Raw genomic sequence first — 18133 nt, forward strand, 5'->3', positions numbered from 1 at the left:
TTTTTTGGGAAATCTGACAAGATCTTTAAAGGTTCCCCCCTTGAGTTTCTATTTTCTTCTTCTTTACTTTATTAAAAACACTAAAAAAAATGGCTCAAAAGATTGGTAAAGTATACAAAAAATGACATTGTTACAAGAGAATTCAATGCTGACACGCGTTCAACAGCTATCCTTTCCGTCTACGATAAGACTGGTTTACTTGACTTTGCCAAGGAACTTCATGCTTTAAACGTTCGTTTGCTCGGTTCAGGTGGAACTGCTAAACTCGTTCGTGAAGCTGGTATCCCTATTGGGTAAATACTTACAGAACAAAAAGAATAGGCTATAAGCTTTTACTCATTAAACTATTCCCCTTCTTTCTTTTAGTGATGTCTCAGAGATTACCAAAGCTCCTGAAATGTTGGGTGGTCGTGTCAAGACCTTGCACCCTGCTGTTCACGGTGGTATGACATATATATTTAACGCGTATTTCGATACAAGGTTGTAATTCATTCATTTTTTTTTCTGATCAGGTATCTTGGCCCGTAACATCGAGAGTGACGAAAAGGATCTTGCTGAACAACACATTGAAAAGATTGATATTGTTGTCTGTAACCTCTATCCTTTCAAGGAGACCATTGCTCAACCTGATGTGACTATTCCTCAAGCTGTTGAAGAGATTGATATTGGTAATACTAAGTGTGTGTGTGTGTGTGTGTCTGTTCAAAAAGTTTAACTTTTTTTTTTTTTTAATTTTGATAGGTGGTGTTACTTTGCTTCGTGCTGCTGCCAAGAATCACGCTCGTGTTTCTATTGTTTCTGATCCTATTGATTACTCCAAGATCATTGAAGAGCTCAAGTCTGGTGAAATCACCCAAGAGACTCGTAACTCTCTTGCATTAAAGGTAAGATGGAATAGAAAAAAGTGTTTTCTATCGTCAATTAACCCCGCTTCTATTTCTTTAGGCTTTCAACCAAACTTCCGACTATGATAGTGCTATTTCTGATTACTTCCGTCACCAATATGCCAAGGGAGAAGCCATGATGCCTCTTCGTTATGGTGCCAACCCTCACCAAGCCCCTGCCCAAATCTTCATCAAGGATGGTAAGTTACCTGTCAAGGTCTTGAGTGGATCTCCTGGTTACATCAACTTTTTGGATGCCTTGAACTCTTGGGCTTTGGTAAAGGAATTGAAGGAAGCCACCGGTGTTGCTGCTGCTGCCTCTTTCAAGCATGTTTCCCCCGCTGGTGCTGCTATTGGTCTTCCCTTAAACGAAGTTGACCAAAAAGTTTACCAAGTAGATGACTTGAAGGTTCCCTTGACCCCTCTTGCCAATGCCTATGCTCGTGCTCGTGGTGCTGATCGTATGTCATCTTTTGGTGATTTCATTGCCTTGTCTGATAAGGTGGATGTTGCTACTGCCAAGATTATTAACCGTGAGGTTTCTGATGGTGTGATTGCCCCTGGTTATGATGAAGAGGCTCTTGAGATTTTGCAAAAGAAGAAGGGAGGTAAATATTGTGTTCTTCAAATGGATCCCAGTTATGTCCCTGAACAACAAGAAATCAGACAAGTCTATGGTTTATACTTGGAGCAAAAGAGAAATAACTGCAAGATTGATGCTTCTCTCTTTACCAACGTTGTTACCAAGAACAAGAACGTGAGTAAATTTTTTCTTTAGATACAATATAAAAAAGCAGTGAACTGACACAGATAAAAAATTTTAGTTGCCTACTGAGGCTGTCAACGATTTAATTGTTGCTACTATTGCTCTCAAGTATACCCAATCTAACTCAGTTTGTTATGCCAAGAACGGTATGGTGATTGGTCTTGGTGCTGGACAACAATCTCGTATTCATTGTACTCGTCTTGCTGGTGATAAGGCTGATAACTGGTGGATGCGTCATCATCCCAAGGTGCTTGCATTTGACTTTAAGAAGGGTACAAAGCGTGCTGATAAGTCCAATGCCATTGATCTCTTTGTGACCAACCAAACTGGTGAAGGTGTTGAACTTGAAGCCTGGAAATCTAACTTTAACACAGTGCCTACACTCTTCACTGCTGAAGAACGTAAGGAATGGATGGATAAGCTTACAGATACTGTTTGTGCTTCTGATGCTTTCTTCCCCTTCTCTGATAACATTTACCGTGCTCATCGTTCCGGTGCCAAGTATGTTGCTGCTGCCTCTGGATCTGTTCAAGATGCTGTAGTCATTGAAGCTGCCGATAACAATGACATGGTTCTTGTTCATACCAACTTGAGACTTTTCCATCATTAAGTAACCAACCCAACCAAAAAAAATGTATTATAAAATTTCAAAAAGCGACCCGCTTTAAATAAAAAAAAAATCGTGTGTGTGAGCTAAAAAAAAAAAAAAAGAAAGGCACGCGGTCTTTTTGTGTTATTTCTCTCTCTCTCTTTTTTTTTTTTATTCGTTGTAATTATAAAATGGGACAATCTGGCTCGCAGCTTGAAGACATGGTTAATTCTTCCAACTGTAAATAGACTCTTCATAAAATATAACCCAAAAAAAAACTGACAAAATAAATAACAATACTAGTTTCTGCAGAAGAGATTCAACGTCTTTATAAGCGTTTCATGAAGTTGGATAAAGACAACTCGGGGTCTATCTCCAAGGAAGAATTCTTGTCTATTCCTCAAATAGCTAATAATCCTTTAGCTTCACGTATGATTGCTATTTTCGATGAAGATGGAGGAGGAGATGTTGATTTCCATGAGTTTATTAAAGGTCTTAGTGCCTTTAGTGAGCGTGGTAATAAAAGAGAGAAACTTGAATGTAAGTCGTAGTAACATACCCCCAATAACGAAGAGCTCTTTTTATTTTATTTTTTCTGACTCAATAGACTTTGATTCTTAGTCGCGTTTAAAGTATACGATATGGATAGAGATGGATTTATTTCAAACGGTGAATTGTTCCTTGTGCTTAAGATGATGGTCGGCAGTAATTTAAAGGATAACCAGTTACAACAAATTGTCGATAAAACAATCATGGAAGCCGATAAAGATGGAGATGGAAAGATCAGTTTTGAAGAGTTTTTGGTCATGGTTGAAAATACAGATGTCGCTAAACAAATGACGCTTGAAAGCTTTTAATTTTTTTTTTAAATAACCACTGTAATATATTCCACATAAAAAAAAAAAAAAAAAAAAAAAAAAAAAAAAACCACACGCTCATTTCATAAATATTCCCATGTTCCTTAATATTGTAAATGGTGGTATCTTTGTTTTTAATCATTGGTTTATGTACATGGCCCCACTTTTTTTTTGTTGTTGTTGTTGTTCAGTTTGTGTCTTAAACGATTTCAACTTCAATATCCTCTTCTTCATCTTCTTGTAATTGTTTACTGCATACTTGATCTACTTCCTGGCAATAATCTTCTTCGTCTTGTAAAGCCAGTGCAAGAGCAAGATTCTCTTCTTCATCTTCATTATCGCTCTCAGCATTAAATAATTGTTCTTCCAGTAAGTCTTCTCCATCGGCTTCACATTGTGCTACTAGATCTTGAAACCAAAGATCGAGACATTTGTCGCTCTCGTCCTTCATGCGTTTCGCTTCTGTATTTGACTCATCGGCAGAAAGACTTTCAATCTGAAGCATCAATAGACGAAGAGAGTTTAATAATTCAGCAGAGATCTCGCCCGAAGAAGGGGTAGATTTGATTTCTGCAAGAATAGCTGTCAAGTCGTTTAACAAGGTGTTATTGCGTGGCCGTTTCACTTGTTCTTCGTCTTCTATCGATAAACTACGTTTACGGGTAGTTGTATCTGACATTGTGCTTGTATATCAATAGATAAAAAAATAAAAAAACCCTACTTTCTCCCAGAGAAAGTGAAAAATAAAAAGAAAGTAAAAGGGAAAAAAAAGAGAAGCGTGTATATATAATATATGTGTGTGTATGTGTGTGTGTGTGTGCGTGTGTGCTTAGGAGGTGGCTTATTTACAGAAACATGAATTTTTTTTTTTTTTTTTTTAATTTTTTTTTCTTTTTTCCATCTCTTTGTGATGTTCTAATAATGCTTTCTCCACATTACCCGCATCATCGTAGACCAACACACCTTGCTTCCAGGATCCATATTCGAGCCCAATTTTCTTATTAGCTTCATATTCTCGTGTAATATCCTCAGCATTCCCCTTCCAATCACGGTATAATTGCAGATTTTGACGTCCGATTAATCGGATACATTTCACACGTAAATCATTTGTTGACTACATATCCCATCATCATTAGCCTCTTTACACTTTTATATATATATATGAAGTACAAACTCACCCATTTTGGTAGTGATTCTTTGGATATTTCACCAAAATGTCCAATACCATGCTTTTCAATACCTTCAATCAAGAGTGCTTTTTCGGCCTCTCCCCATTTACGAGCCTCTTCTATCTTTGCGTCCTTGGGTGGACGAAAGTAACTGTTTTTTAAGGGTGTCAATAACTCATGGGCGCTACCCAAGAAAAAGAAAAGAGGGGGAACTTACTCTTGGTTTAAACTGCCGTCAGGATGAATAACATTTTTACTAGGATCAGGGTCATCGTGGGCACAAAACTTCAAACGAAATTGTGTAATCCATTCTTGTCTTGCTTTCATTGTTAATTCATCGTCGGTATAATTTTCTTCAGTTGTGTCCATGGGTGTATCATCAACCATCATGTCCTCTGTCTTTTCCATGCTGTATGTTATGTATATGAATGAAAAAAAAAAAAATAAAGAAAAAAAAGAAACAACAAAAAAAAAAAAAAGTCGCGTCTTGATTTTTTAATTTTATTTTCGACGTGACGGTATTGTTGAATTTTATTTGGTTTGGTCATGGAGATGAATCTTTACTGAATTGGTATAGGCTAACCACATGTGTGACATTTGTTCAGCGTTTTTGTTGTCCTTGTTCACATTCTATAGGTGCAATTAAAAAAAAAGTGTTCAATGACAGTCTGGAATAAGGTAAGTGTATGGTGGCATTACCTCTATTTTATCATTGATAACATTCAAATTGCGGTTTAATTTACTCTGTCAATTAGTGTTAGTTTTGGGACTGCACGAAAGAGGGTTTTGAGACAAATACATACAACATTTGTTATAATACGATGTAAAATTTTATTTTGCTGCTCCTCATGAGGATTCTCCATTATAAGTATAAGAGAGCAAAAACAAAAAAAAAATGGGGTTGCTGATCCCATTTTTTAAAGGCGTATTAGACAGTCCCTCCTGACCATCTATTTTTTGCAACAATGAATCGCTCGTTGCTATGTTTTTATCTTTATTTGTAATAACAAAGATTTCTTCAATAACTCCGTATTGCTTTGGCATCTCGTACAATGTAAAATATAGCTTTCATTAAAAACAAGCGAGTATCCAAGGTGGCCATATATCAGTCTACATAGGGTAATCTAAATGCTTATTTACTTTTTCTTCTTCTTCCATTTCTATGGCTACCAGACTCGTAAACTCCGTCTAATACGCCAAAACAAAGAGTCGCCATTACATTTCGCGTAACCGCCAGAAACGTGATGATGAAGGCCAAGGCTATCAATTTCTACAATGCGGATCAAGCTTTACGTCTCCAATCCGGCACTGATTTACTACTATATCAGATAGTGCGATACGGGCAGCATATAGCTGTTAGCATTTTGCAGATCAATCTAATACATTCTATTTAGGCCCACTGACAAGCATAGTGAGATAAAAGTATGACTTTAATTATGGTGAAAATAGACTAAAAGAAATCTGTTGCTATGAAATCATATAACCCTTTTAAATTATTGCGCAACTGCTCTTGGAAAATCAAAGATACTCGTCCAAAAATTCTTTTTGACAGGTTTACAGATACAGTCGTTCCAACGCCAAAGGGCGGTTTTGATTCATCCAATGGGCGGTTATGATTTTTCGCAAAAGGTGGTTTTTATTTTATCAAAGGGCGGTTTTTGTCACAAAAAAAATAAACCTCTGACTTTTGCTCTGACTTTCCTCTGACTTTGCTCTGACTCTCCTCTGACTTTCCTCTGACTTTCCTCTGACTTTCCTCTGACTTTCCTCTGACTTTCCTCTGACTTTGCTCTGACTCTCCTCTGACTCTCCTCTGACTTTGCTCTGACTTTCCTCTGACTTTGCTCTGACTCTCCTCTGACTTTGCTCTGACTCTCCTCTGACTTTGCTCTGACTTTGCTCTGACTTTGCTCTGACTCTCCTCTGACTTTCCTCTGACTTTGCTCTGACTTTGCTCTGACTTTCCTCTGACTTTCCTCTGACTTTGCTCTGACTTTCCTCTGACTTTCCTCTGACTTTCCTCTGACTTTGCTCTGACTTTCCTCTGACTTTCCTCTGACTTTGCTCTGACTTTGCTCTGACTCTCCTCTGACTCTCCTCTGACTTTGCTCTGACTTTGCTCTGACTTTGCTCTGACTTTCCTCTGACTTTCCTCTGACTTTGCTCTGACTTTGCTCTGACTCTCCTCTGACTCTCCTCTGACTTTGCTCTGACTTTGCTCTGACTTTGCTCTGACTTTCCTCTGACTCTCCTCTGACTTTGCTCTGACTTTCCTCTGACTTTCCTCTGACTTTCCTCTGACTTTCCTCTGACTTTCCTCTGACTTTCCTCTGACTTTCCTCTGACTTTCCTCTGACTTTGCTCTGACTTTGCTCTGACTTTCCTCTGACTTTCCTCTGACTTTCCTCTGACTTTCCTCTGACTTTCCTCTGACTTTCCTCTGACTTTGCTCTGACTTTCCTCTGACTTTGCTCTGACTCTCCTCTGACTTTCCTCTGACTCTCCTCTGACTTTCCTCTGACTTTGCTCTGACTTTCCTCTGACTCTCCTCTGACTTTGCTCTGACTCTCCTCTGACTCTCCTCTGACTTTGCTCTGACTTTGCTCTGACTTTGCTCTGACTTTGCTCTGACTTTGCTCTGACTTTGCTCTGACTCTCCTCTGACTTTCCTCTGACTTTGCTCTGACTTTGCTCTGACTTTCCTCTGACTTTCCTCTGACTTTGCTCTGACTCTCCTCTGACTTTGCTCTGACTTTCCTCTGACTCTCCTCTGACTTTGCTCTGACTTTCCTCTGACTTTGCTCTGACTTTCCTCTGACTTTCCTCTGACTTTCCTCTGACTTTGCTCTGACTTTGCTCTGACTTTGCTCTGACTTTGCTCTGACTTTGCTCTGACTTTGCTCTGACTTTGCTCTGACTTTGCTCTGACTCTCCTCTGACTTTGCTCTGACTTTCCTCTGACTCTCCTCTGACTTTCCTCTGACTCTCCTCTGACTTTCCTCTGACTTTCCTCTGACTTTCCTCTGACTTTGCTCTGACTTTGCTCTGACTTTGCTCTGACTTTGCTCTGACTTTGCTCTGACTTTGCTCTGACTTTGCTCTGACTCTCCTCTGACTTTCCTCTGACTCTCCTCTGACTTTCCTCTGACTCTCCTCTGACTTTCCTCTGACTTTCCTCTGACTCTCCTCTGACTTTGCTCTGACTCTCCTCTGACTTTGCTCTGACTTTCCTCTGACTCTCCTCTGACTTTCCTCTGACTTTCTCTGACTTTGTGACTGTTTATCTCTGACTTTTTCCTCCTCTGACTTTTCCTCTGACTTTCCTCTGACTTTTCCTCTGACTTTTCCTCTGACTTTGCTCTGACTTTGCTCTGACTTTTCCTCTGACTTTTTCCCTCTGACTTTTCCTCTCAAACATGGCTCACAACAAAAATCTTCGTTGTCTAGCTTGTAATCTTGAATTTGAAACAGAATCCAGATTATCGAACCATAATTATGACACGCATGTTGACTCTATCCAGGTGACTTTTGATGACGGTAAGATAACACCTGCTCAAAGTAAGAAGGTAAGGATTTGACCTTCCTATTTTTAGAATTGATTACAGTTGAGAGGAGCAGTGACAAATTTCAGTGTCCAAAATGCGAAAAACAATTAAAAACGCCTACAACATTAAAAAGGCACATTGGAAAACATTACGAATCTATAGGCAATGCTGGAAAAAAACAAAGGCTTTCTGAACCAGAAGATATTAACGAGGAATTTCCCTCAATCAGTTTAGATCACCAAGCACCTGACGCTGAAACGATTGATTTGCAAGCGGACAGCTCAAGTTCATTTCCTTCCACTTCACATCTAGAAAAAGATACTGCAACGCTTATAGCCATGAATGCCCTCTCTCTCTCAAAAAGGGAACAAGAGAAATGTTTAATGCTTGCCGACTTGGCAGATTTGGAGCCAATTATCATTTTGGCAGAAAATGGGAAGAAATATCACATGCTTGCCTCTCCAAAAACCATTCAATGTGTACTTACAGACCAACCTACTGGAACGTGGAAATTGCCAATTTCTAATGACAGAGAAGCTCAAAATTGACTTGAGCAAGCTTTTTTGTCTCGTGTATACTGCGGAGATTATAATGCTTTATTCTTTCATTAAAAACAAGCAAAAACTTTATTAAGAAAGTAGTAATAGGTATTATGATGAATGTTAAAGGCATTTTTTGGTATACAGTGATGAAAAATAAAAAAACGAACATTCATTTTGATAAGTACTTGGAAAATATCTCTTTTGCTTTTTTGTTGGCGTTGGATATACAAGTTGTCATGGAATCAGCTAATTTTTGTAATTTTTGACTAAGCTCCATGTTGTTGATAATAGATATTGATTGACCTTGTTCCATATCTAAAATTTGCTTGATTATTTCTTTTATCTTATTATCATTCAACTGTACGTATAAATTATTGAAAGTCTTCATCTCTACACGAGCATTAGCACCATCTGCTATCACAGCAAGGGCAATACTTTGGAACATCAATGATAGCTTTTGCGATTGTGAATCCAAACTCTGGTTAGAGTCATAGTTATACAGTGTCCAAATAGTATAAGGCTGAAAAGTCATGTCAGTAGAAAGGGAACTAAACGATCTGCAAAGGGTGTATGCAGACATACAGTGAAACTTGCTGCGCAGTTGTCTTAATTGCGACAAGTTCAACATTAATATAAATAAATTTATATCGTGAAACTGCGAATGGCTCATTAAATCAGTTATGATCTACGTGACATATTCTTTACTACTTGGATGATAGCTTGCTGGCTATTTTCATTAAATTTTCCAGTTTGTCCAAATTACCATCGTCACATAGTACTATTTGTTCATTAATAGCTTCTGTAAATGGTTTGCTAGACCTTTCTTGTAAAGACGCACCACTGTAGATTCCTCGATGACCCCAGATTTGGCTTGACAATGCTTAAATCGCATGTTGTAGTCTCCAACCGTTCCATTTTCCTTCATCGATATGGCGAATAGCTTGTTGGATGTTTCGGACTTGGCTTCGTTAATATCCTTTCCATAAGCTCTAATCAGCGTGTCTCTGATTTGATTCCATCGTGCATATTTCTTATTGTCCAGATGATTAATTTGCAATTCCTTTTTCATGGGTTCGGAAAGACAACCTGGAAGTAAACGAGCCCAATTGGTATCTAGGTTCATGTCATTGGTCGCTACTATATTTTCGAATTCCTCTACACATGCTTCGATATTCTTAAACACTCTTCTTTTGGTGCTTAATACATGCGATTTCCACTGGAAAAGAAAAGGGATACCCGCAGGTACAAAGGCGTGGGAGTCATTACTAAGAACCTTGGAGCATTTCATCATTAATTCGAGAGTGCTTGTTAACATACGATGTTTTCGCTGAACATCCTTCAACACTTCTTCATCATCACCATTGCTGGCCAATACAAGCTGGATTGAATTCAAATTCATCTTTGCGCGAATTTTCTTCCATTTCCAATGCCTCATTGTATACAGGATTTGATTCATTCATTCGTACAATATCCTCATCCAATTCCATGAAAGAAATTTCGGCGTCTTCAGCCTCCAAATCCTCGAAATTGTTGTTCAAACCCAAGTTGTCATTACTGTCAATTGGGACGGAATCCTGTGGATTCTCATTATTACAGATACCCTCAGATCGCTCACTGGGATTGATGCCACTTCTCGTCGTAGAAGTCTCTTCGTTGGAGTCTTGTCCGATAGAACTTCTTGTATTCTTCTTGGGAGTGGAGTAAGCCATATTAAGATTTAAGGTTTTGTTAGTCCCATGAATTAATTGAAATCGCCCCTTTGTTTTCGATAATCGTATTGGCAAACTTTATAGATTCTTCATTCAAGTAAATCGAAACGTTTTCTTTAGGAAAAACGAATTTCAGTGTTGGAGCCTAATTCTACCACTCCGTTTGTAGTCGCTGCATGATTATCGATTCTTAAACTGGAAGTAATTAACCAAGTTAAATGTCAAAAGGCCAATTTTTAGTTTGGTTATATTGTCTTCTTCAACAGCAGCGGTTGTAATCCATCCGTACTTCGTTTCTTTTTTAGGGAAGGATGACTGGCTTAAGGTTGACTTGGTTCTTCTTTCGAAATGAGCATCAACAATTCGAAGCCTACCATAGGGCTCCAAGCCATTTACCAATAGTGCTGCATATTCATATATAATCACCGCTCCAGAAAAAAGTTGTGGAATTGCATATCTGAGTTGTGGAAATTGAATCCAGTCTTTACTTATCATACAGACGGTAGATTTAGACAGTTCAACATATTTTGTATCGTTCGATACATAATCTTTGGCTTGTTTTAAATCAGCCACTTTTTGTTCAATAAGGTGGAGGAAGGGGACACCCACTCTGCAACTTTCCAAAGCTATCAAGTATTGTGAATACTCTTGCTAAATGTCCACAGAACGTGAGTACCGTCATTTAATAATACAAATCTTATAGTTTACCTGAGTCAGAGCATCATAGAGGGTGAAAATTCCGTCTTTGACCAGAGCTGTTGTCTTTTGTGATACATTTTCAAAGAGTCAGTTTGTTTGGGAATGCAGCCTAAATTGGGTGGTAAATCTCACCTAAAGCTAAATATTTGCGAGAGACCGATAGCGAACAAGCACCGTGAGGGAAAGATGAAAAGAACTTTGAAAAGAAAAAAAACATGTGAGAATTTAGTCATTATAACTTGAGTATGTTAAATACTTTGAGACTCATTTCCTCTTTTGTTTAATTCTTTTAAGGCCTCGGCCTGTCTTTTTGTAGGTGCAACGTTAGTTAAAAAGAGATTAATATTGATACTATTTTATTTCAACTGAAAGAAAGGCAAATGAAGAACGCCAAGAAATTTTTTTCACTTTGTAAACAAATAGATTGACGTCAGCACTTGATTGTGAGTCTAGAAAGCACATTATGATCATGCATAATTTTGAAGGAAAAGGCACTTCATTTTAGATCCAGCTTTTCTTTGAGCAATGAGTGTCTGTAGCGGACTATGTAAGGTGGATCAAGCATCCTGTTTCGTTTGTTGAGAGATGATTGTCCGTTGAACCAAATATGCCGTACCATACATTCTAGTTGATATCGCTATCAAGAGATAAAGCTTTGTAATAATCAATAATGATAAATGGGGCTCCCCTTCGGCGTCGCTGATCCCATTTTTTTGCAGGCGTATCAGACGATGTCCTCCAACTATATATTTTTTGACCTACGCTACGCTGCGGTAAAAATACGTGGTTCCCGGAGGATCCATCATTCCATTCGATTTAAGCAAATAGCCATACCGGCCTGTAATAAGTAGTGAAAGAAGTTGAAAGTGTACGTTTTTTTAAAAGAAGTTTTTATGATATTTACATTTCCCAATATAGTAATTTTTGACTTCTTTTTTTTTTGTCTCAATACCAAAGGCATTTACACTACGTATTACACACTTCGTCTGATACGCCAAGAAGAAGTGAAAATAGAAACAATATAGAAGAAAGTAACAATTTTATTAGAAACTGCGGTATGTAATGTGATTAAAAGAGATAGAAGTACAAGGTAATTTATAAATAAGTGATTGTTTACAAGGAAAAACCAATGGCTGCAACAGCAGCAGCAGCAGCAGCGATGGGAAGCATACCAGCATAGAGGTTATTGGCAGCACTTGTAGTACTGCTACTACTGGTAGGAGAAGCCCCATGAGCTGAAGCAGTGGCGGTGCCCTTCATAGCAATAGCATCTGCAGCGGCTTGAGTAGCGTTCTTGACAATGAGAAGAGTAGGGGCAGGCTCACCAGATACTGCAGGGGGAATGCTAGTCCAATTTGCAGTTCCAACCTCACTGTATAAAATAATTGAGAGGGTTAGATTTTCACACAACTTAGAACTTGTATTTAGTCATTATGTTTAACTAACCATGTCTGAATAATAGGAAAGTACAATGTAACATTGGATTGAGCAGATAAATCAACGTTGGGTACAGTCAAGCTTAAAGGGAAATCAAGAGCATCCTCAGGAGAAAGTTTTCCACCAAACCAAGTAATTGTTTCTACAGAAGCATTTGAACTGTCGCGATAAGTAGTAGTCAAGTTCTATTTGACTTTTTAATTAGTATACAATATATTTTTTTGGAGATTTATTCATGACATAAACATACCCAGTTAGGGACGGATTGAGCAGTAAGAGCAGTAATTTCTTTAGGAATGGTAACAAAGATACTAGTGGTAGAAGATCCGTTACAGCCATGAGGAACATGGAACGATGTGCTCAAGTTTTGGCCAGGCTGTTATTATTATAGCGCGCTTAGATATACAATGACTTTATTGTCTGAATGAGATGAATAGACTTACCTCCGCATACTTTGGTGACAAAGTGACATGAGCACTAACAGTAGAGAGAGCCAAAGCTAAAGCAGATAAAGCAGCGCGAGTAAAGACCATAATTGTAATATGCAAAGAGGATAGAAGAAAGGGATAATACTTTAATATAAGTCGTGCTTAACATTCGTCTTTTATAAGAATTATAAAAGTGTAGCGAAATTAGCTCAATGACCAATAGATCGTATCCAAAGCCTTTTAAGATCCGATGAGTACATCTCTTTTGTACCTCTTTAAACTCAATTTTCAGGACCGTGTTCCATCGCAGGTACTGGGAGCACAATCATGTTATCATAACAAAAACTGATGAAACGTCAATTGGCTTCATTACCATGTAAAAAAGGTGTTGTCTCCTCCTTCCGACTTATTACCCCTGAACTTGACAACAGGGTTCTTATATACCTGCTACGCCAAATGGAATGTTCGAAATGCAATGTGAGGTAGTTAAAAAAAAAGTTCAAATAGCATCATAAACATGTCTTATTGGAAGCCGGAACATTTCTCAAGGTTTCTTGTAGTCTTTCTTGTCCTGCAAATCAAAAGACAAACCGTAGCATAAATTTCTCATTTTGGTGTAACCGCGCTCCAAATCACGAATGAAAATTTAACAATACTTTATGTCGTGTAACACAGCGTTATAAAAATGAAACATTTGAGTCATCTATTGTGCAAAGACACACGAATAAACACGAAATATTTCGTTTATTCTTGGTTTTTTTGTTTAGAAAAATACAACACAGTAAAATCTTACTGTATCTTTTTTTTAAAAAAGTACAGCTACCAATATGCATCAAGTTGGCGCAACCATGCAAAAAAGGAAAAAAAAAAAAAAAAAAAAGACGGGTCCCTGAATAACTAAAAAATTTTGGAGATGGAAATTTAAGGATACCTGTGATTATATGTCTTGGGTTAAATCAATCAGCGAAATCGATGCGTAGAATAATAATAATCAGCTGTTGTTACATAAAATGAGCAAGTTTACATTGATCACATAACAAAGTTCCTCTCATTTTGTTTTGTTTTTGGGGAGCTTCTATGCGAGATAATCCTGAACAGCTTGCAGATCCTTTCAAAATAACAAAAAAAAAACATTACGAGTTATTCGTCATCATATTAGTTTAAACTGTGACTAGTCCTTTGTGGTAATTTTGATAATCAACTCTCCCGTAAATTAGTCAAGGTTCCGCTGTCCAATCGCACACTTAACAGGCTTCCGATATTATATAATTACCAAAAGTCATAGATTGACAAAAAGGAGTAGTTTTCCTAGTAACTTCGTTTTATTATCAATGTCCTTGTATTTTTGAACTTTCAAATGGTGGCTCATAGCTTACACCATAATTTTACAGATAAAGAACTCCGGGTTTCAATTTGATTGGCTGTCTAGTTATCACGTTGAAAGAGAAGCTCACCGGTGAACAGGAAGAAATGACAAGAAACCATGCCATCCCGTAGCTGGCTCAAATAATGCAAGTAGGACATACGTTCATGCCAGATGGTAATTAATTACAACGAGCTAACTCGCTTAATGATAATTGGGATCTTTTCCGCCCTATTCACCAAAAAGAAAGATGCGTGCATGGATATCATTTAAAGCGCCCAACAATAAACATTGTATTTAAAATGAGACTGTCGAAGAGAAAACAGAATGACGACGTTTAACACAATCTTTGGATACCCTTGAAAACTCACTTAAATTAACCTGATACAGCATTTTAGCAATATGTCATTCTGTCCCCCTTTTTTTATAGTTATTTATTTGTTAGCTGATTTATGATATGGGGATCTACCAATGCCAGATCCACGAGATCAAGGAAAAATTTTGCTAGAAAGGGTTAATTTAAGTTTGTCTTGATTAATGGCGGATGTCGCCTTGTCGTTAGAAACCAAGAAGTCTAAATGATACTAAGGAGATGTAATATGGGCATCATTTATATTATATCCATCCACTTTATCCAAGAAGAGTTTTGGGTCTATCAGAAAGCTTGCATTGCATGAATAACTGATTAATGATTTTACATGTAACTATCTTTTTATTAGGTTGAATGATTAGCCAAATAACATTTGTAAATACTATCTTTGAGCAAGGATATTATGTAAATCAAAATAAAATTAAAGTGTACCTTATTTTTTGGTACCTGAATAAAAGCAAATTTATCAACGATATGTGACACCTTTTTTTAAAAGATATTTGATATCTCTCTTTACTCAAGACACTGATTTAAAGTTGTCTGGATAATATACATGAGCAGGTGAATTATTTTAGAAAAGCATTCCATAAAAAAACAAGGAAAAAATTATGATAGGCCTAATGAGCAAAGAGCCAGTAAGAAAGAAGAACCAAGGTGATTAGCAGTTAAATAACACGTTCACCCATGACTATGTATGGCCCTTTTAAACAATACCTATATCTATTTATCTACCTTTAAAATTTTTAAGGGCACATGGTGGGCTCTATTGTTTATTAATGAACGGGAGATCAATGTTGCAAGAATAACACCCAAAATGTTTCTTTTTTTTTTAATAAAGCGCAATTATTAGGAGAATAATAGGGAAAGAAAAAAAAGGCTAAAAGATGCTTTTTCAGTTCCCCCAGGAACTCTTTCCAACTCGTTTCATGGTTATCATATACACTTGCTTTATAAGAGTCTTTATGATAATAGGATTCATAAAAATGACGGTTCATTTTGATAAAACAAGAATTTTTCAAATAATCAGCATTAAATAAGATCTACATCAGAAACCCTGAAGATACTAGATGCACGGGAGACAATGAGCAATTGATCTACCTCCTCACTCATTGTCATTTTATTCATTGATGATACGTTCTCCACTGTCCCCATTCATAAATATAGCGCTCATTTGCATGCCTATGTTTTTCATTTACTTATAAGAACGAGAATATTTAATCGATAATAGAAATTATAAGAATAGTAATAAAAAAAAACCTTACTTTTACCTTTTCCACATTTAAATGTCAAGTTATAAAATCCCTGTTATCAACGCCAAATTAATTTGTGATTCAAGGGGCCAGCCCGTTTTTATTGTGAAGGAAGATGAAGAATACGACGAGGAAAAAATGCTCTATTATCCACCCATGTCACGGTCTACTAATACAGAAGGTTTGGTGAATTCTGTCTGATCAAAACCAGTTTATCTATATGACAGAACATACTTGTACATTTAAAAAAAGTTTTACGAAATAATAATAAAATCATTCCATTTAGAACATATAAGGAATCAGTGCAATTGAGATTGTGTGCGTGTATGCGTTTGGATGTATTATTAAGTGTTTTAGCCTTGGTAAATAATGAAAGCCAAAAAAAATTATCGTTTGATTGTAATCATTACTTTTAATACACGCCAATGTCCTGCTTCATTGTAGTTTCCCAAAATGAAACATGCACGGTCGCCGATTCAAAATCCAGTTTGGGGTGAAAAAAGCCTTCTACTTTTTGTAAAAGTGTAACACTGAATATTACTGTCATGGTTTTTTATCCTAAAAAGGTGTAATGCATCCGCATATAAGAAAAACAAGTTTAAATTGATAGCCTTTTTTTTTTGTTTGTTTCTTTTTTTTTTATTTACTTATTTTTCTATCTCACTTACCTAGGATGAGTTTAGCCGAAGGAAAAAGCGAGGTATTTGAAATTCCAGATTTCACAGACCAAGCCGTGGTACGAGACAAACTACAGACGACGGTATGGCCCAATGAGTTGGAGCAAGACTATGGCTGGACTTTGGGTGCGCCGACATGGGCAGTGAAACCACTAGTTCAGAGCTGGGAAACATTTGATTGGTCTCGACCCCAACAAGAGATGAAGCGTTGGCATCACTATCGTATGAACGTGGATGGATTACTTGTACATTATGTTCACGAACCTTCTACCCAGGAAAAGGCAATTCCTATTGTCTTGCTCCATGGCTGGCCTTCAACCTTTTTCGAGTTCCACAAATTGATTGAGCCACTCCGAGATGGTACAGAGCAACCTTTTCATGTCGTCGTGCCTAGTTTACCAGGGTTTGGATTTTCCGAGGCTCCTAAAGTGAAAGGGTATGGTGTAGCCAAAATGGCGGGTATGATTAACCGTCTGATGCTCCATTTGGGTTACCATAAATACAGTAAGTTAGCGTAAATATTCCGGAGAAAAAAAACTCACCCAGAGATATTTAGTGTATCATGGTGGAGATTGGGGAGCGATTATAGGAAAATACATCGCGGTACATCATAATGATCATTGTAAAGCATTTCATACGACTCTGCCGTTTGTTCTACCTCCCTTCCCTACACCAAGAAATTTGTTAATGTATCCATGGAAAGTAGTCAAGTTTTTCACAAGTTTAGTGGTAGGGTTTGATAGGGTGTATGGTAGCGGTAAAACAGTTTTAGGAGGCGCTACATTTGCCAATGCAGAACGGAATGGGGATTGTGGGTACAGAGCGATTCAAGGCACCAAACCTTATACGCTTGCATTTGGGCTCAGCGACAGTCCCGTAGCACTTCTCTGTAAGTTTGATATGGCAAGGGAAAAAAAAAGAAAGAGTATTAATAGGATTATTTAGCGTGGATGTTGGAAAAGTATCATGATTGGACGTATCACCCCAAGGATCGCCAAGATACGGAAGGATTGCCACGTACGGTTACAGACGAAGAATTCTTGACACAAGTGACGATTTATTGGATGACGAATACAATGTCTTCGTCGATTCGATTGTATTACGAGTGTTTACAACAGAAGGAGATGATGAAGGTTGTGTTACCACGGATTCAGATACCTGTTGCAGTCTGTGCATTTGCTCATGACATTTCAAGAGTAATTATTTAAAGAGATTACAAATCATGAACTTAAATAGATTAACCCAATGACATTGCAATAGATGCCCAAGGATTGGCTGGAGACTTCGACTGATCTTCAGCAGTTCAGTGAAATGGAATCGGTATGTTTGTTTGCATATATTGCACGAGAAAGAAAAAAAACTCTAATTTTTTTTTATTATATAATTAGGGCGGGCACTTTCCGGGTTTAGAAGAACCAGAATTATTGTTGAATGATTTACAGCGGTTTGGTAAAAAGATTCGACAAAAGCAGATCTTGGCATAAAAAAGGGATCGTCCAAACATTCCGTGAGGAACACGGACTAAGACAAATTAAAAGGCAACCGTCCTTGTGTTGTACAAAGCGTGTTTGTGGGAAATAAAATGATGACATGGGCTTTAAGTAAAAAATAAAAAGCAGCCATGGAACTATTTAAATCAGTTGATTTTTATCTATGAAACACACCAATAAGGAAACGATTCAAAGACACGAGCTGAAAAATAGTCTATTGTGTGGAGAAGTTTTTTTTTTCTGCAAATCAAGGGGTGGCTGAAAAAAAAATGGCAGTGTATGATGCCATGTGCTCATTATGATTGAAACTGGAAAAACTCTAATCATTTTTTTTTTATTGTTACGGTTTAAAATTAAC

General features: G+C 37.4%; 11 protein-coding genes across 11 annotated transcripts; 4 read left to right on the top strand and 7 right to left on the bottom strand.

Moving 5' to 3' along the window:
* The first annotated feature begins 13 nt into the window (after nucleotides 1–13).
* On the top strand, nucleotides 14–2375 carry EV154DRAFT_451848 (phosphoribosylaminoimidazolecarboxamide formyltransferase/IMP cyclohydrolase). The gene is made up of 7 exons (XM_051597256.1): nucleotides 14–105; nucleotides 167–293; nucleotides 367–443; nucleotides 513–668; nucleotides 742–884; nucleotides 946–1641; nucleotides 1709–2375. Exons 1-7 carry the CDS (start codon nucleotides 90–92, stop codon nucleotides 2258–2260), a joined length of 1767 nt encoding a protein of 588 aa, XP_051452081.1. The 5' UTR covers nucleotides 14–89; the 3' UTR covers nucleotides 2261–2375.
* A 25-nt stretch (nucleotides 2376–2400) lies between these two features.
* On the top strand, nucleotides 2401–3166 carry EV154DRAFT_526786 (calcineurin subunit B). The gene is made up of 3 exons (XM_051603428.1): nucleotides 2401–2479; nucleotides 2543–2779; nucleotides 2861–3166. The coding sequence occupies exons 1-3, from the start codon at nucleotides 2431–2433 to the stop codon at nucleotides 3094–3096; spliced, it is 522 nt and encodes a 173-aa protein (XP_051452082.1). The 5' UTR covers nucleotides 2401–2430; the 3' UTR covers nucleotides 3097–3166.
* A 32-nt stretch (nucleotides 3167–3198) lies between these two features.
* On the bottom strand, nucleotides 3199–3850 carry EV154DRAFT_526789 (uncharacterized protein). Its single transcript, XM_051603429.1, has one exon. The coding sequence runs from the start codon at nucleotides 3773–3775 to the stop codon at nucleotides 3296–3298; it is 480 nt and encodes a 159-aa protein (XP_051452083.1). The 5' UTR covers nucleotides 3776–3850; the 3' UTR covers nucleotides 3199–3295.
* EV154DRAFT_526790 (uncharacterized protein) lies at nucleotides 3849–4795 on the bottom strand. Its single transcript, XM_051603430.1, has 3 exons — nucleotides 4483–4795; nucleotides 4275–4416; nucleotides 3849–4210 (listed from the first exon to the last, which is right to left on the bottom strand). The coding sequence occupies exons 1-3, from the start codon at nucleotides 4671–4673 to the stop codon at nucleotides 3974–3976; spliced, it is 570 nt and encodes a 189-aa protein (XP_051452084.1). The 5' UTR covers nucleotides 4674–4795; the 3' UTR covers nucleotides 3849–3973.
* EV154DRAFT_526793 (DASH complex subunit Dad4) lies at nucleotides 4698–5134 on the bottom strand. The gene is made up of 3 exons (XM_051603431.1): nucleotides 5069–5134; nucleotides 4965–5009; nucleotides 4698–4895 (listed from the first exon to the last, which is right to left on the bottom strand). Exons 1-3 carry the CDS (start codon nucleotides 5126–5128, stop codon nucleotides 4797–4799), a joined length of 204 nt encoding a protein of 67 aa, XP_051452085.1. The 5' UTR covers nucleotides 5129–5134; the 3' UTR covers nucleotides 4698–4796.
* A 2465-nt stretch (nucleotides 5135–7599) lies between these two features.
* On the top strand, nucleotides 7600–8535 carry EV154DRAFT_526795 (uncharacterized protein). The gene is made up of 2 exons (XM_051603432.1): nucleotides 7600–7802; nucleotides 7859–8535. The coding sequence occupies exons 1-2, from the start codon at nucleotides 7682–7684 to the stop codon at nucleotides 8356–8358; spliced, it is 621 nt and encodes a 206-aa protein (XP_051452086.1). The 5' UTR covers nucleotides 7600–7681; the 3' UTR covers nucleotides 8359–8535.
* Nucleotides 8522–8980, bottom strand: EV154DRAFT_430231 (uncharacterized protein; the record flags this gene model as incomplete). The annotated part of the gene is made up of 1 exon (XM_051596523.1): nucleotides 8522–8980. The coding sequence occupies one exon, from the start codon at nucleotides 8978–8980 to the stop codon at nucleotides 8522–8524; it is 459 nt and encodes a 152-aa protein (XP_051452087.1).
* A 150-nt stretch (nucleotides 8981–9130) lies between these two features.
* Nucleotides 9131–10061, bottom strand: EV154DRAFT_486803 (uncharacterized protein; the record flags this gene model as incomplete). Its single annotated transcript, XM_051598898.1, has 2 exons — nucleotides 9131–9730; nucleotides 9819–10061. 2 exons carry the CDS (start codon nucleotides 10059–10061, stop codon nucleotides 9131–9133), a joined length of 843 nt encoding a protein of 280 aa, XP_051452088.1.
* A 180-nt stretch (nucleotides 10062–10241) lies between these two features.
* On the bottom strand, nucleotides 10242–11028 carry EV154DRAFT_486804 (uncharacterized protein; the record flags this gene model as incomplete). The annotated part of the gene is made up of 2 exons (XM_051598899.1): nucleotides 10242–10712; nucleotides 11017–11028. The coding sequence occupies 2 exons, from the start codon at nucleotides 11026–11028 to the stop codon at nucleotides 10242–10244; spliced, it is 483 nt and encodes a 160-aa protein (XP_051452089.1).
* Nucleotides 11029–11873: 845 nt separating this feature from the next.
* On the bottom strand, nucleotides 11874–12730 carry EV154DRAFT_540404 (uncharacterized protein; the record flags this gene model as incomplete). The annotated part of the gene is made up of 4 exons (XM_051604412.1): nucleotides 11874–12132; nucleotides 12207–12382; nucleotides 12448–12573; nucleotides 12641–12730. The coding sequence occupies 4 exons, from the start codon at nucleotides 12728–12730 to the stop codon at nucleotides 11874–11876; spliced, it is 651 nt and encodes a 216-aa protein (XP_051452090.1).
* Nucleotides 12731–16231: 3501 nt separating this feature from the next.
* EV154DRAFT_545938 (Alpha/Beta hydrolase protein) lies at nucleotides 16232–17923 on the top strand. The gene is made up of 5 exons (XM_051604678.1): nucleotides 16232–16789; nucleotides 16842–17174; nucleotides 17231–17481; nucleotides 17546–17605; nucleotides 17674–17923. Exons 1-5 carry the CDS (start codon nucleotides 16282–16284, stop codon nucleotides 17767–17769), a joined length of 1248 nt encoding a protein of 415 aa, XP_051452091.1. The 5' UTR covers nucleotides 16232–16281; the 3' UTR covers nucleotides 17770–17923.
* Nucleotides 17924–18133: the final 210 nt, after the last annotated feature.

Source organism: Mucor mucedo, assembly GCF_025094135.1.
Source record: "Mucor mucedo strain NRRL 3635 chromosome Unknown EV154scaffold_158, whole genome shotgun sequence".
Taxonomy (NCBI): domain Eukaryota; kingdom Fungi; phylum Mucoromycota; class Mucoromycetes; order Mucorales; family Mucoraceae; genus Mucor; species Mucor mucedo.

Coding starts and splice junctions, on each gene's coding strand:
- EV154DRAFT_526790 (XM_051603430.1), bottom strand. CDS start 4,673: ATGGAAAAGACAGAGGACATGATGGTTGATGATACACCCATGGACACA. Junction 4,417..4,482: donor GACGGCAGTTTAAACCAAGA/GTAAGTTCCCCC, acceptor CTTAAAAAACAG/TTACTTTCGTCCACCCAAGG. Junction 4,211..4,274: donor AAGAATCACTACCAAAATGG/GTGAGTTTGTAC, acceptor TGGGATATGTAG/TCAACAAATGATTTACGTGT.
- EV154DRAFT_451848 (XM_051597256.1), top strand. Junction 294..366: donor GAAGCTGGTATCCCTATTGG/GTAAATACTTAC, acceptor TCTTTCTTTTAG/TGATGTCTCAGAGATTACCA. Junction 1,642..1,708: donor TTGTTACCAAGAACAAGAAC/GTGAGTAAATTT, acceptor AAAAAATTTTAG/TTGCCTACTGAGGCTGTCAA.
- EV154DRAFT_526786 (XM_051603428.1), top strand. CDS start 2,431: ATGGGACAATCTGGCTCGCAGCTTGAAGACATGGTTAATTCTTCCAAC. Junction 2,480..2,542: donor CATGGTTAATTCTTCCAACT/GTAAATAGACTC, acceptor TAACAATACTAG/TTTCTGCAGAAGAGATTCAA. Junction 2,780..2,860: donor TAAAAGAGAGAAACTTGAAT/GTAAGTCGTAGT, acceptor TTTGATTCTTAG/TCGCGTTTAAAGTATACGAT.
- EV154DRAFT_545938 (XM_051604678.1), top strand. CDS start 16,282: ATGAGTTTAGCCGAAGGAAAAAGCGAGGTATTTGAAATTCCAGATTTC. Junction 17,175..17,230: donor CAGTCCCGTAGCACTTCTCT/GTAAGTTTGATA, acceptor AGGATTATTTAG/CGTGGATGTTGGAAAAGTAT. Junction 17,606..17,673: donor AGTTCAGTGAAATGGAATCG/GTATGTTTGTTT, acceptor TTATATAATTAG/GGCGGGCACTTTCCGGGTTT.
- EV154DRAFT_526789 (XM_051603429.1), bottom strand. CDS start 3,775: ATGTCAGATACAACTACCCGTAAACGTAGTTTATCGATAGAAGACGAA.
- EV154DRAFT_526795 (XM_051603432.1), top strand. CDS start 7,682: ATGGCTCACAACAAAAATCTTCGTTGTCTAGCTTGTAATCTTGAATTT. Junction 7,803..7,858: donor CCAGGTGACTTTTGATGACG/GTAAGATAACAC, acceptor TCCTATTTTTAG/AATTGATTACAGTTGAGAGG.
- EV154DRAFT_526793 (XM_051603431.1), bottom strand. CDS start 5,128: ATGGAGAATCCTCATGAGGAGCAGCAAAATAAAATTTTACATCGTATT. Junction 5,010..5,068: donor ATCGTATTATAACAAATGTT/GTATGTATTTGT, acceptor ACTAATTGACAG/AGTAAATTAAACCGCAATTT. Junction 4,896..4,964: donor TTATCAATGATAAAATAGAG/GTAATGCCACCA, acceptor TTGCACCTATAG/AATGTGAACAAGGACAACAA.